The 18,840-nt window shown below is 32.6% G+C and overlaps 1 protein-coding gene across 1 annotated transcript; it reads left to right on the plus strand.

Moving 5' to 3' along the window:
* Nucleotides 1–431: 431 nt before the first annotated feature.
* LOC134684895 (golgin subfamily B member 1-like) lies at nt 432–18,608 on the plus strand. The gene is made up of 13 exons (XM_063544212.1): nt 432–3,039; nt 3,382–3,573; nt 3,942–4,037; nt 4,514–4,658; nt 4,995–5,155; nt 11,744–11,860; nt 12,116–12,210; nt 14,202–14,335; nt 15,472–16,595; nt 17,087–17,182; nt 17,454–17,537; nt 18,121–18,312; nt 18,600–18,608. The coding sequence occupies exons 1-13, from the start codon at nt 2,926–2,928 to the stop codon at nt 18,606–18,608; spliced, it is 2,559 nt and encodes an 852-aa protein (XP_063400282.1). The 5' UTR covers nt 432–2,925.
* The last annotated feature ends 232 nt before the right edge of the window (nt 18,609–18,840 follow it).

Here is an 18,840-nt window from a genome sequence, read left to right on the forward strand (position 1 = left end):
GTCGTTAACTTTTACAAAAATCTTCTCCTCTGAAACTACTGGGCCAAATTAATCCAAACTTGGCCACAATCATCTTTGGGGTATCTAGTTTAAAAAATGTGTGGCGTGACCTGGTCAACCAACCAAGATGGCCGCCACGGCTAAAAATAGAACAAAGGGGTAAAATGCAGTTTTTGGCTTATAACTCAAAAACCAAAGCATTTTGAGGAAATCTGCCATGGGATAAAAATGTTTATCAGGTCAAGATCTATCTGCTCTTAAATTTTCAGATGAATCGGTCAATCGGTTGTTGGGTTGCTGCCCCTGAATTGGTAATTTTGAGGAAATTTTGCTGTTTTTGGTTATTATCTTGAATATTATTATAGATAAAGATAAACTGTAAACAGCAATAATGTTCAGCAAAGTAAGATCTACAAATAAGTCAACATGACCAAAATGGTCAGTTGACTTGTTTAGGAGTTATTGCCCTTTATAGTCAATTTTTAACCATTTTTCGTAAATTAAAGTAATCTTTTACAAAAATCTTCTCCTCTGAAACTACTTGGCCAAATTAATCCAAACTTGGCCACAATCATCTTTGGGGTATCTAGTTTAAAAAATGTGTGGCGTGACCTGGTCAACCAACCAAGATGGCTGCCACCGCTAAAAATAGAACATAGGGGTAAAATGCAGTTTTTGGCTTATAACTCAAAAACCAAAGCCTTTTGAGGAAATCTGACATGGGATAAAAATGTTTATCAGGTCAAGAACTATCTGCCCTGAAATTTTCAGATGAATCGGTCAATCGGTTGTTGGGTTGCTGCCCCTGAATTGGTAATTTTGAGGAAATTTTGCTGTTTTTGGTTATTATCTTGAATATTATTATAGATAGAGATAAATTGTAAACAGCAATAATGTTCAGCAAAGTAAGATCTACAAATAAGTCAACATGACCAAAATGGTCAGTTGACCCCTTTAGGAGTTATTGCCCTTTATAGTCAATCTTTAACCATTTTTCATAAATCTAAGTAATCTTTTACAAAATCTCCACTGAAACTACTAGGCCACAATCATCTTTGGGGTATCTAGTTTGAAAAATGTGTCCGATGACCTGGCCATTCAACCAAGATGGCCGCCACGGCTAAAATAGAACATAGGGGTAAAATGCAGTTTTTTGCTTATAACTATGAAACCAAAGCATCTAGAGCAAATCTGACAAGAAGATAAATTGTTAATCAAGTCAATATCTATCTGCCCTGAATTTTTCAGATGAATTGGACAACTGGTTGTTGGGTTGCTGCCCTTCAATTGGTAATTTTTAAAGAAATTTTGCCGTTTTTGGTTATCTTGAATACTATTATAGATAGCGATAAACTGTAAACAGCAATAATGTTCAGCAAAGTAAGATCTACAAATAAGTCAACATGACCTAAATGGTCAATTGACCCCTTAAGGAGTTATTGCCCTTTATAGTCAATTTTTAACAATTTTCATTAATTTGGTAAATTTATGTAAATTTTTACCAAATATAGTTCTCTGTTACTAATGGGCAAAGTTCATGATAGATATAATTGTAAGAAGCAAAATCGTTCAGTAAAGTAAGAACTTCAAACACATCACCATCACCAAAATACAATTTTGTCATGAATCCATTTGTGTCCTTTGTTTAATATGCACATAGACCAAGGTGAGCGACACAGGCTCTTTAGAGCCTCTAGTTATAGATAGAGATAAACTGTAAACAGCAATAATGTACAGCAATTTAGACTCAAAAATAAGTCAAAAAGACCAAAATGGTCAATTTGTCACGGAATAGAAGTTCCTTCATAATGTAAATTCCAAATGGAAAAAATATTTTGGAATATAACTTCCACAGGAATAAATATTACAGTAGATGTTCCTTAAGGAATAAATAGTATAGAATATTTATTCCATCAGGTACAGGTATTATGCCATTGTTTATAATAAAGTTTCCGCTGGAACTTCTGTTAGGTGGAACAAATATATGTTGACAAATTGACCCCCTAAGAAGTTATTGTCCTTTATGATCAATTTTTAACAATTTTCATAAAATTTGTAAATTATTTTACTAACATTTTCCACTGAAACTACATGGACAAGTTCATTATAGATAGAGATAATTGTAAGCAGCAAGAATGTTCAGTAAAGTAAGATGTACAAACACATCACAATCACCTGAACACAATTTTGTCATGAACTGTCTGCTTCCTTTGTTTAATTCATATATACCAAGGTGAGCGACACAGGCTCTTTAGAGCCTCTAGTTTCATTTACATCTAATACATCTAAATCAACATTGTCTGTTGTGGAATCCCTTGTCAGTAAGTGCCAAAATTATTTTGGTGTCAACTTCCTTTTACCTCTTTAATGCGAACACCTGTGAAAACCAAACAAAACGCAGTCTTGTGGATGTTCAGTTTGGGCAGGTGTCACTGTAACGGGTATATATAAAAAAAGATGTAGTTTGATTGCCAATGAGACAACTCTCCACAAGAGACCAAAATGACACAAAGATTAACAATTATAGGTAACTGTACAGCCTTCAAAAATGAGCAAAGCCCATACTGCATAATCAGCTATAAAAGGCCCCGAAATGAAAATTTAAAGCAATTCAAACCAGAAAACTTACGGCCTTATCTATATAAAAGAAATCAATGAAAAGCAATAATTATGTAACACATAAACAAACGACAACCACCGAGTAAATGGCTCCCGACTTGGGACAAGCACATTCATACATAATGTGGCAGGGTTATAAACATGTAAGTGGGATCCCAACCTCCCTAATCTGGGACAGTGGTATAACAGTACAACATAAGAACGAACTATAAAAATCAGTTGAAAAAGGCTTTACTCATCAGATGGACAAAAATACAAGCAAGTTCTTTATTTCAGAAATATGTTTAAATGTCAATATGAATTACAATGTATGTTGATTTCATATTCAGAATAGAAGAAATAGATATAAATCAGGATGATTTAAAAAATAGATATGAACAAACTATTAAAGAATTAGAAGAAAAACTTAGGAAAGCACAGGTATACTTCTTATTCTATATCCTTACTAGTAAAAGATCATTGTATACTTATGTTGTATGAATAACTTTACTTTGAACTTGAAATTATAACATCCATAATATATCATTGTTTTGTGTTTTGCTGCACATGCTTGTTGTTAGCATTTAAAGTTCATAGTTAGGCTATTGAGGATCAATACTTAGTCACATTCAAAAAGAAGACAGCAGCAAGCAGATAAAGTTTTCCAAAATTGTGTTATTAAATATATTTATTCCTGGATAGAATATTGTGGTGAATGTTTTGTAAGTTTCCTGAGGTGTTACCCAGAGAGTTAGTTAAAAGGGTCCTTATTTTCACCTACAGGATGTGATGTCTGAGCAGTCTAAGGCAACAGCAGCCAATGCAGAGGCTCTGAATAATCTACTGAAGAAACTGAAGTCTAAGGACGAGGACATACAAGAGTTGATGGAGAGATCTAATAAAGAAATGTCAGATCTCCATAACAAACTTCAACAGTTACAAGCAGAACTTAATAGAAAACAACTAAGTTCAAAGGTAGGTCAAGTTTTCATGAATTATTAATAAGTTTTTTCAACTGTTTGTCAATATATAACAGTCCAAAGGCATTTCATAGTTTTGTTTAGGTCTGAGAATTTTCTTTTTTTAAAGAATTTGGTATCGGCAAATGGCAGAATTGTCAAAATCTTCTAAATTTATTCACATATTGTTGAGTCTGGTTGATTTTGATCCAGGCATATGATATAGATACTTTTAAAGGATGACTGAATTATATAAAAAAAAAGAAACTATTATAGCAACTCAGATTTATATCTAATGATTATATAGAAATATTAGCTAATAAGTCTTGTACTAATAAAATATCAAATTTATCGACAACTTCAAACTGATTTTGTTTTATTTAGAGTTCAGAAGACCAACTTATTGATATTGAACAGGATCACAGACAGGGCATAGACAAACTTGCTGGAGCACTTAAGGATAAGGACAAAACTATTGAGGTAAGAGGGAGAATGTAACCAAGCTTTTTAAAATTGTTTGTGTGTGAAGTTCATAAGTCGTTTTCATTTCTGCACATTATTTGTTGATGCCCATAGTTGTCTCATTTTGATCTGAGTCACAAACAAGTTTTCTCAAACACTGATTTGAACTGAATTGGATTGATGATTAAAAGTTTCAATATGCATCTATAGTGTACCATACCAGTTCATTTTTTTTTTTAAATTGTTGAAAATATAGGGGTTGTGTATTTCAATGATGGTTTATATCAAAATTCTTGAACATGTCCTGGATATATTAATATTTTAGTGTTGGCTTAAGAAAAAAAATCTGTGTTACTATTAACATAGAGTGTATATGATTTTAATATGTGTTGCTTGTCAATTTCTGCCAGAAAAGATAAGGAAAGATAATAGCAATTTCACAGGCAGTTGTATAAAATGACAACAAATAACTATAGATCTTATTATTTATGTAGACCTTGGTAGAAAGTTGGCAGGAAAAAGACAAACTAATCAAAAGATTACAGCAGGTAACTGCAGCTTCACGTGGAACTATAATGGATAATAACAGGCTTAGAGATGAGGCCGATGAACTTAGGAATCATTTAGCTAAGAAAAAAGGTATTCACAATATAGTTTTAGTCTTAGTGGGGTTTTTAAAAGAAAAACTAAATTAAAAATGTCCTATTATAGGACTTTCATAACTGCCTATAAGGTATGGGTTTTCCTCATTGTTGAAGGTTGAACAGGTTGAACTTATTTTGATCTTCATCATTTTGATTGCTGTCTCATTGTTATATATATATATAATCATATCACATTTTAAAGTTAGATTTATTTTATGGAGATCATTGATAATTTTTACCATAAAAATGAAATAGAATGTTTAACAGTTGAAAGACTTGCCATTAAATGTTATCATTGAAAAAAACTTAATCAAATACTATTATTTCACAGATGAAATTAGCGAATTAAAGCTTCAGTTAGACAGAGATGGATCAAGGAGTCTCAAAGCAGGATTTCATGTAGCCTTAGAGGAACTGAAACTTCAATTGGCAGTTAAAACAGAGGCTCTTAAAGCTGCTAAACAAACAGAAGAAGACTTCAGGGAACAAATTGTAAGTTGGAGTGAAAAACTTTGTTAAACCTATGTGAAGCTTTAATTTTTGACAGATGGGGCATTTAGTGTAACCATTCCCTTGCGAAAATGGTGCAGGATATCACAAGATATCCCCAGGATATCTCAGGATAATCTTGAGAAAAATCACAGGGCAATCTTGAGATATCCTGATCCTGAGATAGGGTTAAACATGGGACGGTATTGGAACATGGATATTCCAGGGATATCCAGAGACAGTCCAGACCATAAATATCCTAGTAGAAAATCCTGTGATAATCCTGTGCTCAGGATTCCTCAGGTCCTGGTCTCAGGAAATTATCCTGATGTCAGGATTTACAGATTTGCTTGCATTGAGTAAGCCCTGGGATAATCCTGGTATATCCTGTGAATATCCTGACAATGTCCTTAGTTTGTCAGGATTAGATTTGCTTGCATTTTAGTTGGTCCTGGTATATCCTTAGAATATCCTGTGAATATCCTTAGAATATGTCCTTACTTCAGGACCAATAAATGTCTTGCATGAATTCTATTTATAAGAAATTACAAAATTTGAGTAAAATCCTTTTTTAATGCACATTTTTCTTCTATTGCAAATGTTTTCTTAAATTAGTTTAAATCCATATTCCTTATTTTAAACAAGGGCAGATCCAGCCATTTCAAAAAGGGGTGTTCCCAACCCTGGATAATAAAAGGGGGTTCAACTATATGTCCCTATTCAAATGTATAGATTGTCCACAAAAAAAAACCCCAGAACCCTCCACTGAATACACAACTGATAAGGTAGGTGTTTGCCCTGGTATCATTTTTAAATGCACATTTTTTCTATTGCAAATATTTTCTTAAATTATTTTAAATCCATATTTACTTATTCTAATCAAGGACAGATCCAGCCATTTCAAAAATGGGGGTTCAAAACCTATGATAAAGGGGAATCCAGCTATATGTCCCTATCCAAATGCATTTGATTATCAAAAAAAAATTAGAACCCTCCTCTGATTATGCCACTGATAAGATATATGTTTGCCTTGGTACACAGGGGTTTGTTTAGTGAGTCGAACGAGGTTTTACTGTCAATGGCAGTCACTATCCTATTTAATGCAAGATATCAACCCCAATTGACTGTAGTAAATATCAATTTATTTATTTAAAGCAAGAATTGTAGTTGTATGAAAAATAAGTACAAATGAGTATTTGTATTGGCCATGTTAAATAGCTTATCTCAAAGGCTGTTGAAGTTCAGATTAAAAAAAATGCCTTGTATTTAATAATTATTTAACTATTAAATTAGATTCTAGTACTAATAAGCAAACTTGTTGGTCATATTTAATTGCTTAATGCCCATATTGTTATCTTAAATTACCAATAACAAGAATGTGTCCAAAGTACACGTATGCCACACTCGCGCTATCCTTTTGCATGTTCCATGGACCGTGAAATTGGGTAATAATCTAATTTGGCATTAAAATTAGAAAGATTATACTATAGGGAACATATATGTACTAAGTTTCAAGTTGATTGGAATTCAATTTCATCAAAAACTACCTTGACCCAAAACTTTAACCTGAAACTTCCACTTTCATTTTCTATGTTCAGTGGACCGTGAAATTGGAGTCAAAAGTCTTAGAAAGATCATATAATAAGTAACATGTGTACTAAGTTTCAAGTTGATTGGACTTCAGCTTCATCAAAAACTACCTTGATCAAAAACTTTAACCTGAACGAACGGATGCACAGACAGACGAACGAACGGAGCCACAGACCAGAAAACATAATGCCCCTCTACTATCGTAGGTGGGGCATAAAAATGGTACGCCAGTTGAGGATCAAGGAGAGGATTCTGGGGGGTTGGAACCTTTTTTAGCAAGATCAATGCATATGAAAGGGTTTAAATTACATAGTTTGAACCCCACCCCTTTTTTAAAATGGCTGGATCTGCACCTGTACCCACCCAATATTAAAACTAAAGTAACAATGCGTCAGATATAATAATATAAAAGGATACATTGAAAGTTTCTGCTTCTTTCTGTAATATTTTGTTGTCTCTGTTCTTCCAAGTAGAATCGCTGAATAAATGTAACTAAAATCTCCACTGAATCTGTTTTACTATCAAAACTGGCAGCTTCATTTTGATATTTAATCATTCAATCCCCTAAAAGTATAAAAAAAATCCACAAAGAATCAATTGTTCTAGATGTTTTAAAGCAATAAAATTCAATTGAAATGTTGTTGCCTGTTTATACACTACATCGGAAGCTGTTAAGGAATCAAATTCATTTCAGAACCCTCCCCCTTTTTATCCCCTGAAGATTAAAAAAACTGGCTACTTATTATTTTCACAAAAGAACAATTCAAACAATTCAAAAACTATAAATTTTAGGTAACTACCAATAATCATATGTGGAAACAATTATTCATTTTGTTTATATAATTAAAAATAAATTTTCAAATATGCTTTCAGACTTTCTGATGTTGCTTTGCTCAAAGAAACCATAAAAAAAATCATAGTTCCTCAACAAATTATATTTTATAATAATATACACATGTCTGTCATGTTAAGGGCATACGATACAGTTACAGGGGAGGTAATGACGTTGCTAACGTAAAATATTATTTTTGCGACGTCAAACTGTGACATATCGGGAAAAGATGCATTTTTCGACTGATTTTTATCATTTAAACTGATTTAATTTGAAAACGAGTTCATGAACCCCTAATTTTCAAAACAGCAATTTGTTTCATTTTGCAGGGAGATTATGTGACCCAAATTTTATAAAACTGTAAATAGAGGATTTTTTTTTAATTTTGATAAACATGCAGCAAAAAATGATGTATTTTCCTCAATTCATGAACATTTGATAAATATGAGTTATTTTTGAATAAAAAATACATATTTTTTTAGGATACTTATAAAATACAGAAATTACCGATTATTTAACAAAAAACATTTTGTGCTTATCTTTTATAACAAAAAAGTTATGTCTTTCTTTCGAAAAAGAAATTACGGCCACAAATCTGAATTTTGAGCGAATATACAAAATTTCGACCTTATTTTACTCAAAAAGTAGCACATGAAGTTATATTTTTTATTACATATTTGATTTAATCGGGTAAAAATTAGCCTATATGCAATTTTTCACGAACTTGTAAATACAGGATCAAAACTGTATCGTATGCCCTTAAATTAAATTTGTAATGCACTTATCTGAAATCTTTCTGCATGAAAATGTCTTTTCCGTGTTTCCATCAGCGTAATCTCCATTTTGGTGATGTATTACCCAAGAGTGCACTTACGCTGACGTTGAGACTGTGACAATCTCGCCCCAGATAATATTGGCCAGAAGTTGATCTGTGCCGTAACGGAAGTATGAAAATAAATCAAGGGTGTCGCAAACAAATATTTATTAATATGCAGTTTTATTAAGTATAATAAAAAAATAATCTTTAGTTTAAACGGCACGTGGTGTATGTGAATAAACAAGTGGACTCACTTGGAAGGTATGTTTAGGGCCGAACTGTTCAGTACGATTAAAACCACGAGGTCAAGGTTTGTTTACATTGTACATACGTTGAGAAACGTCTGTCGTTGGGCCTATCTATCATTGATCTGATATTTTTCTAAGTTATTTATATGCCGGACGACAATTAATAGAAAGGTACATATGTGAACTTGGAGAAAATCAGAATTTACATCTATAGGGAAAGGAAGAGTAAAAAAAAACTTCTTGCAGCAAACCAGTAACGGCAGTGACAGTCCCACACGCAGTGTTACCAGTTTTAAAACAATAAAATGTACCACCGGTATTGACTATTGTAAATAAAACCAAACACTTTGCATATATACGGCAATGACTAAATTATGTGTTTTTCAACACTTCCAAAATAGTTCGGAATGTGATTTATTAGGGCCCCGACTAAAAGTCGGGTCGCCCTATAGTGATCAGTCTGTCCGTCCGTCCATCTGTCCGTCCGTCCGTAACACTTTCGTGTCCGCTCCATATCTAGAGAACCATTATGATTTCATACTTAATACTAAAGATGATTATCAACCAACACCAGAGGGTTTGTCATGTTGTATGTACAACTTTCGAGGTCAAAGGTCAAGGTCAAAAACTTTGGTTTTAGTTGACAACCCCATGTCCTGTGGTGAAGATCGTGTCCGCTCCATATCTAGATAACCATTATGATTTCAAAGTTTATACTTGACATCCATTTTAACAACCACCAGAGGGCGTGTCATGATGTATGTACAACTTCCTAGGTCAAAGGTCAAGGTCAAAAACTTTGGTTTAGAGTTGACAACCCCGTATCCTGTGGGATTGTGTCCGCTCCATATCTAGATAACCGTTATGATTTCAAAGTTTATACTTGACATCCATTTTAACCACCACCAGAGGGCGTGTCATGATGTATTTACAACTTCCTAGGTCAAAGGTCAACGTCAAAAACTTTGGCTTTAGTTGACAACCCCGTGTCCTGTGGTGAAGATCGTGTCCGCTGCATATCTAGATAACCATTATGATTTCAAAGTTTATACTTGACATCCATTTTAACAACCACCAGAGAGCGTGTCATGATGTATGTACAACTTCCTAGGTCAAAGGTCAAGGTCAAAAACTTTGGTTTAGAGTTGACAACCCCGTGTTCTGTGGGATTGTGTCCGCTCCATATCTAGATAACCGTTATGATTTCAAAGTTTATACTTGACATCCATTTTAACCACCACCAGAGGGAGTGTCATGATGTATTTACAACTTCCTAGGTCAAAGGTCAACGTCAAAAAAACTTTGGTTTTAGTTGACAATCCTGTGTCCTGTGGTGAAGATTGTGTCCGCATTATATCTTGAGAACCATTATGATTTCAAAATATTTTACTTGACATCCATTTTAACCAACAACAGAGGGTGTGTCATGATGTATGTACCACTTCCTAGGTCAAAGGTCTGTCTGTCTGTTGGTCTGTCCATCGCTAACAAATTTGATCCACACTATATTTTGAGAGGACAGCTGTTATTATTTCATACTTTATACCTGACAAACATTTTCAACTTAACATATATATAAACCAACACCAGAGAATGTGTCATAATGTATGCATCCTAGGTCTAAGGTCAGTCTGTCGGTCTGTCCATCCGTTTGTTGTTCTTAACAAATTGTGTCCGCTCTACCTCTCGAGAACCGTTTATATTTCATACTTTATACTTGGTGGGTCATAATATATTGAAGGCATAATTCTAAAAATATGTGACAAATATCAATTGGGCAGCACCTTTAAACATATTGTTCAAACATCAATCCATATATCCAGAAGTCACCTTAGAGTAGTCAACAATTAGTTCACATCATGCAGTCATATCACTATTATACTATGAAAGTAAGATGAGAATATTTATCAGTTTTAACTTAAAATCTTAGATTGAAATCACACATGAGACTATGTAATAACTTCAAATAATGCTTCATATCAGATTATCCATACAACTTATTTACCCCACGTTATTGACAGCGGGGCCCACAGAGATGGCTTCCATCTCAATGATATCTAGTTATTGATGTGTCATTTAAATTATAATCTTAACCTGCTTTAGGCTAATAGACCAATGATTACTCTGAAGTAAATTGGCTGTTATGATAGACAAGCTTTGGAGTTTCTCGAACACCCTGCTGTTTTTATTGCAAAAATCTATTACTTTGGAATACTGTCCTTGTTATGCTTCCATGAACAGGAAGAATAGCAGTAACTGTGTAAATAAGTTAACTGTCAAAATATGTTTAATATCTTTAATTAACACCAATAATCTTTGCACTATGCGATTAATAACTTGTGTATTTCAAAAATGTTTGACAAAATAGTTTTAGTTTCTTCCCACTAATAACTATTCTCTGCTAAAACACTATTTTCATGTGAATATTTACTTTTTTTAACAAACAACAGATAATTTTAATCCCAAAGATTTTCTTTCTTATTTAGTTGAATTTGTGATATAGATTATGTTATTTCTTAAGTCTCAATACCAGGAATCATCCATGACTTTATTTTTTTTTTGCATTCAGAAAGAATTTGTAAAGTATCTGAAAGTTGGATGAATGTTGAAGGAAAAGTCCTGACATATCCTGGTCTATATTATATTTATTTTTTAAAGTCTTGAGATATCCTGAGAATTCCCCTAGTTTAAAGCTGCTTGATTTGAAAGTCCTGACATTTCCTGAAATTCTCCCATGATTTTTTTCCCTAGAAAAAGGGCTAAATGCTTTACAGGATATTTTCAGGATATCCCAGGATAATCTTGAGATATCCTGATTAAAAAAAATGTCAGGATTTATTTCTGCAAGGGTTGTCTGTTGTATGTATGTCAGGACGTCCCAAAATAAATTTGTGTTCACTTACTTAAGTTTGCCTTTACCAAATGTTAGGAAATTATACACAATGCTAATTCCCATAAATTTTATAAAACACAGTTCAAATTTGGATGTAGTCACTTTTACAGTTCTCAAGTCACAAATGTATGTCTTTATAACAGTATCAAGATCACTTTTAATTTTATTAGCAAAAAGTATGTTATCTTTCATTTTGTTTCTAATTTTATAGAATTCTTTACGAAAGCAACTTGAATCGGCTCACCAGAGTATGAAAGAAGTACACACAACAGAAAAACAAGTGTACTACATGAGAGACAACTCTGATGGAAATGGACATTCTGACCAGGTTAGAATTATCTCCCTTGGAATATGTATTTATTTATTCACTGAATAGATCTTTATAATAAACATTTATGTATTAAGTTTAAATTTGGTAGAAGATTAAAGAAATTATCCAGGATGTCAAAATATTCAATGTGTTTTTTATATAAAAAAATAATGAAATTCTTAATCAACTTTCCTTGAAATATTAAGTATGGTTGAACTAAATTATAAAAAAAAAATAGGTTGTTCAAGGATGATATGTGGTTTCTTTTCACAGTACCAGGACTTCATACAAAGAGAATTGAATGAGTTGCAAAGGATTCAGGAAGCTGAGAAACAAATTCTGTTGGATCTAAAGGAAAAATCAATGTTGTGAGTACTTAATTATGTTTATTGCTTTCAGACCCCTCTATAATGTAATTGTTACATATAGAGCCCATGTAAGTCGAACATATTCTTTTTGAAGGAGACAATTTTGAATTCCATATTCCCAAGACACACAACTGATAAAAAAACTGATTTTATTCCTAAAAGTTTATTAACTTTCAAATAGAAAATAATATGTTTTTGACAATATTTAATATTACCCGTATAATTCTTAATTCTCAATGCCAATAAAAAAGTAAAACAAGATTAAGTTACTGTTTGTCTAAAGGAACAAATATTCCACACACACAGACCTGCCAACTTTTGAAAATCTCTATGGGGGATTTAGCGCGTGACAAGATTTTTAAGGGTGTAACAATTTTAGCAACTTTTTTGTGAGCATTGTTTTTTACTCCTAAAACAGTCTAAGTTCTCTACTTTTCTCTGTTGGTATACTAATGATGAGCTTATAGGCCTTGATTTCTTTTATTTGCATGATTCTTGTACTATTAAATTATAAAATTGACAAAATAACTGAAGAATAGAGAAAATGGCATTAAAAATAAAGGATTCAAAGTAGAGACTCGCCCCCCCCCCCCCCCCCCCCTCTTCCCCCTCCACAGACCTTTTCATCTATGAACCTTGACTAAAAACACCTAAAACTGCATGTCCTAATGAAAGAAGGATGCAGACAGATTTTGATTTAGTCTTACTCATGGTCTTATCAGTATCAATGAGAAAATGGATAAAATTTGAGTTATCTTTCTTTGTATTCAGAGGTGCTCTTACCGGCGGAGGCTTATACAGTAACACAGTAAAAGTGTATACAAAATGGCGTCGATTTTAAATCAACAGTAACACGATGTCTGGTTTCAAAAATTAAACAGATTTCAAGATAAACGATGTTTTCTTGAGAGTTCATTAGAGTTCTCATCTTTCAATTAATTATGATTTTGCTGTGGAACTACGGCAAATGTTTCAAATTGTGCTTGTATGATGTCGAATTGATTATTAAAAATTGAAAGGCTGTTTGACCAAATTTGTGTATACAAATTAATTTTGAGGACTGTTACGACCCATTAACTAATCTGATTACATACATCCACTAATTATGACACCTGTTGTGACTGTTGATTAGCGTATGGTCATTAACTTGTCATAATATGTCCCCAGGTAAAATGATTGATATTTTTAAATTGATCAGAAAAATCGGTAAACAATAAATTTTTTGGGTATATTTGTTGAAAATCAGGATTTTGACGTATTTTACCACCCCGATATCGGGATTCGGGTTGAGGGGTAAAAATCGGGATACCGCGAAAATCGGGATAGTTGGCAGGTCTGCACACAGTACATTTAAAGGGGATTAATTATGTTGATATTTAATGGAATATTTTCATTTATATCATAATTTGAATTAAAATATAAAATATTTTATTAAAAATGAATTCAGCTTTGTAGTAGTCAATTCACTAGTGTGAGAAATTAATTAACTGGTTTAATTAAATTTTACAATCAAAATAAAAAATGTATCACAATAATTTAACTGTTATAGAGGGGGTAGACCTGACAAACTTAAAGGGAAAGATAATTTGTCTATTTAGGAAAATAAATTATTATACTAAAATAGTTTTTAAATGCATCAATACAGGAAAATTATTCATTAAAAAGAATCAAATATTAAAACTTATGTAGATTTTAAAAGCAGCAATTTTATATTCTATAGTGAATAATTCTTATTACCCTTCTGAAACCCCTAATGATTTATAAATGAGGGGAAAATCTAAATATGCTATTAAGCCAAATATGTGGTGAACTGTCCATTGGTCAATAGATTTATTCCAATTTTTCTAATGCATGTCCACCTGATTGTGTCTGAGGTTATGGATAAAATCTTGAAAACTAGGAAATAAATATTTTGATAATCCAAACATTTCTTATTGACAAATGTTTTCAACAGCTGGTATACATTTTTAGAGAAATGTATTATTTTTCAGTGAGAAATCACACAATATAGAGGCTGAATTAGCTGCAATACAGACACTGAAAAGAGAATTAGAAGCTGGAATTCAGAGGAATAATAAACTACAGCAGCAATTGGAACAACAGAAATCCAGGTCACCCAGGAAAGGTAACTCTTCCCTTCTCATACATTTCTGGATTGTAAAATAAGTGGTTTTGAGATATTTTCATTGACAGATATACAGTTATACAGATATTTTTTTTTTTTTATTGTCGAGTTGATTTATTATATTGAGGACTGAAATTGATTTGTATTAGATGCTGGTTAAAAAAGTGTAAGAAACAGGATGTCACCGTTGATATGGTTACTGTTCATATTAGTGATATTACTATATACTGTGGATTCATTTATTTTCGTGGGTACCAATTTTCGTGGATTGCGAAAAACTCGCATATTCAAGGTTATTTCAATTCGTTGTTTTGGAAAAGTTTGCATGCATTCCTTTGGAAAATTTGTATTTCGTTGAACATTTAAATTCGTGGTTCCACTGTTCCACGAAATCCACGAAAATTGGTATCCAACGAAAATTAAGGAATCCACAGTATCTTTGATTGCTATTATATTCTTCTATGCAATTTTTATGCCTCACCTACGATATGAGAGGGGCATTATTTTTTCTGGTCTGTGCGTCCGTCTGTTTGTCCATACGTGCGTCATTATGTTCGTCTGTGCATCCTTCCGTGCGTCCATCTGTCCTGCTTCAGGTTTAAGTTTTTGGTCAATGAAGTTTTTGATGAAGCTTAAGTCCAATCAACTTGAAACTTAGTACACTAGTTGCTTATGATATGATCTTTCTTATTTTAAAGCTCAATAGGACTTTTGACACCAATTTCATGGTCCACTGAACATATAAAATGAAAGTGGGAGTTTCAGGTTAAAGTTTTTGGTCAAGGTAGTTTTTGATGAAGTAGAAGTCCAATCAACTTGAAACTTAGTACACATGTTCCCTATGATATGATCTTTCTAATTTTAATGCCAAATTAATTTTTTACCCAATTTCATGGTACATTGATCATGAAAATGATAGTAGAGTGGGGCATCCGTGTACTTTGGACACCTTCTTGTTATGCATACTTCAGTAGAACATAATTGTTTGATTTTTTTCAAGGGAAACAGAAGACCTAATTATGTTTATGCTTCCTTGAAATTTAAATGAATACTTAAGGGGAACAGATTTTTTTGAATTTTTTTTAAATTTACAATATGTGAATATGGGAACAGTAGAACTTTTTTAATGATTTCAGGATCCAAGGATAGTTCACAGGATGACCATTTTGACATGGAAAGAAGATTCAGTGACCAGTCCAGTGATACTGCTAATACTTCTGACTCCAGACGGTCAAGTGACACCACTCCACGTAATCAAGATATTGAAGTTCCACAACATTCCTACTCTTGGCCATTGGTCCAAAATAAAAAGCCACAGCTTCTGAAAACCTGGTCGCCATCATCAACAGATTCTGATATTCCTTTGAATCATCAGAGCTTGTCAGAAAAGTCTGCACCTATGTTGAGAAAGTTTATTCGTCAAATGAAAAATCAGTTTGACAAAGCTGGGAAAGAAAATGATGAATTACGCCGTAAAGTAGATGGTTTTGATAGTCGAGAGATTCCAGGTAGAAATGATAGTGATGTAAGTAGTTTACCCATAATGCATTTGGAAATAGAAAGACTGACACAGGAATTAAGTGTGAAAAGTGAAGAAATCAGGAAACTCAAATCGAGCATAGGCTTTGCTGTTGATAGTATGGACTCGAATGATGTACCAAATTTAACAGACTTGCAAAATGAAAACTTGAAATTGAAAGTACAACTTGGTAATCTTGAAGAATTGAATATTCTTCTTAAAAAGCAGATTGCTTTAAATTCACAAAGTGCTAGTCCAGATATTCTCAAAAGTCTTTTGATGGAAGCTAGAGGCAGATTGCAAGCCCTAGAGGGCAAACTAGAAGCTACTGAGGGCACTGTTAGACTAGCTAGAGGCAGATTGCAAGCCCTAAAGGGCACACTAGAAGCTACTGAGGGCACTGTTAGACTTCAGACCAAAAAGATGAAATATTATCGTAACTTATTAGAAGAAAATGGACTAGTATTTAAGAGTCCTCTAGGAATTGGCTCAAACAGTGAATCAAACATTGTCATGGCTCTTGGAGGTAGAAACTTGTGTAAGAATAACCAGACTCTTTCTTTCGATAACATTCCTGAATTACTGGTGGACTCACAGACAGAATCTTCAGAGTCTGATTTCTCAGAAAAATACAAAAGTTACGGAAATACAAATAATGTTTCTGAGTTGAAGGACCAGGTCAGACAATTGAAGATAGCCATGGATAAATATAAAGCTGTAATAAAATCAAATATGTCACAGGTACAACTATTTATTAAGTCATTGTATTTAAAAAAAAAAAGGATATGTCAATGGCACTGTGCCAAGGTTTTTTCAATTTCTAGTTGTATATGTTTAAAAGATTTAGGTTTCTAGAAAAAAAAATTGATTCAGATAAAAATTTAAAAGAGTAATATGCCTTGAACAGGGTTACTTTTTTATTTAGGTTTTGGTAAAAATGGCTTCATAAATACTTTAGAATCTTACATAAATTGTAAAGAAAACAGGATTCTGCAGACACTTTTGAGTGGTTGTGAGACGAAGTGGTAAACGGTTAAAACAGCAATGTCAAGATATTTGTAGCTGTAAATTTTCTGTTACATTTCAATATTTAAGCAAAATGTGAATACTGTTACATTTCAATATTTGAGGAAAATGTGAATACTGTTGTGTCACAATATTTGAGCAAAATGTGAATCCTGATGGATTTCATATTTGAACAAAAATGTGAATTAATATTGTTTCATATGCAGGATGCCTTAGACAACCATGCCAGAGTTCTGAGGGAGAAAGACAGCATGATTAAAAGACTTCAAACTAGTTTGGCAGAGAAAGAGAGAAATCTTGAGGTAATTGTTTATATGCCATGCCATGAATAGTAAGAAAAAATTATTTGGCTAAAAACAAGTTCAAAATTGATTTAATATTCCCTGTAAGTTTTTTTTTCATATAATCAAATTCACTCATTTAAGTTAACTATTAATTTTAATATTATGTTTACCAAGTATTTCATCATTTATAAACAATCATGTCTGTAATTTTTTGTTATTCAATTTATTACAAATCTTGCAGACCATTGAATAAAATATTAACATACAGTGTAACTTTTTTTTTATTTAGACTTCACAGTGGATTGGCAATTCCAGTAACGAAGAGTTAAATAGATTAAAGAAACAGTTGAAGGAGAAAGATGATTTATTGCAGGTACAGTAGTTATACTCAAATTATTGCCATTATGGTGTAAAGTTGTTAGATCAATCAGATTGGACTATATTTATTTTTTGCTGAAAAATCATTTATTTCGTTCTATTTCCTCCATTGTACTAGTTCTACTTGCTATTTATTTTATTCTTTTTCCTACAAGATCTACTCCCTGAGTCTTAATATGAAAGCTGACTATTTTGACTTCAAGTTGACTACAGTCTTTAATCTTCCTCATTAATTTTGCATTCTTAAAGGTAAATTATCTAATACCGAATAGATAAAGCTCTTCAATGATATTTGCCCAACAGCAGTCATGCTCTTGAGTGCATGTTTCCTCAGGACTACCAAAAGCTTTGTTTTTCAGTAGAAATTTAACCACACAATTCAACTGTCAAGATGGCCACAATAAAATTAATTTTTAACTAAAAAAATCTTAGGGTATGAGAACAAGCAGATAAAGTTTTCCAAAATTGTGTTATTAAATATATTTATTCCTGGATAGAATATTGTGGTGAATGTTTTGTAAGTTTCCTGAGGTGTTACCCAGAGAGTTAGTTAAAAGGGTCCTTATTTTCACCTACAGGATGTGATGTCTGAGCAGTCTAAGGCAACAGCAGCCAATGCAGAGGCTCTGAATAATCTACTGAAGAAACTGAAGTCTAAGGACGAGGACATACGAAAGTTGATGGAGAGATCTAATAAAGAAATGTCAGATCTCCATAACAAACCTCAACAGTTACAAGCAGAACTTAATAGAAAACAACTAAGTTCAAAGGTAGGTCAAGTTTTCATGAATTATAAGTTTTTTCAACTGTTTGTCAATATATAACAGTCCAAAGGCATTTCATAGTTTTGTTTAGGTCTGAGAATTATCTTTTTTTAAAGAATTTGGTATCGGCAAATGGCAGAATTGTCAAAATCTTCTAAATTTATTCACATATTGTTGAGTCTGGTTGATTTTGATCCAGGCATATAATATAGATACTTTTAAAAGATGACTGAATTATATAAAAAAAAAGAAACTATTATAGCAGCTCAGATTTATATCTAATGATTATATAGAAATATTAGCTAATAAGTCTTGTACTAATAAAATATCAAATTTATCGACAACTTCAAACTGATTTTGTTTTATTTAGAGTTCAGAAGACCAATTTATTGATATTGAACAGGATCACAGACAGGGCATAGACAAACTTGCTGGAGCACTTAAGGATAAGGACAAAACTATTGAGGTAAGAGGGAGAATGTAACCAAGCTTTTTAAAATTGTTTGTGTGTGAAGTTCATAAGTCGTTTTCATT

Source organism: Mytilus trossulus, chromosome 9 (genome assembly GCF_036588685.1).
Source record: "Mytilus trossulus isolate FHL-02 chromosome 9, PNRI_Mtr1.1.1.hap1, whole genome shotgun sequence".
NCBI lineage: Eukaryota > Metazoa > Mollusca > Bivalvia > Mytilida > Mytilidae > Mytilus > Mytilus trossulus.

Coding starts and splice junctions, on each gene's coding strand:
- LOC134684895 (XM_063544212.1), top strand. CDS start 2,926: ATGTATGTTGATTTCATATTCAGAATAGAAGAAATAGATATAAATCAG. Junction 3,040..3,381: donor AAAAACTTAGGAAAGCACAG/GTATACTTCTTA, acceptor TTTCACCTACAG/GATGTGATGTCTGAGCAGTC. Junction 12,211..14,201: donor CTAAAGGAAAAATCAATGTT/GTGAGTACTTAA, acceptor ATTATTTTTCAG/TGAGAAATCACACAATATAG.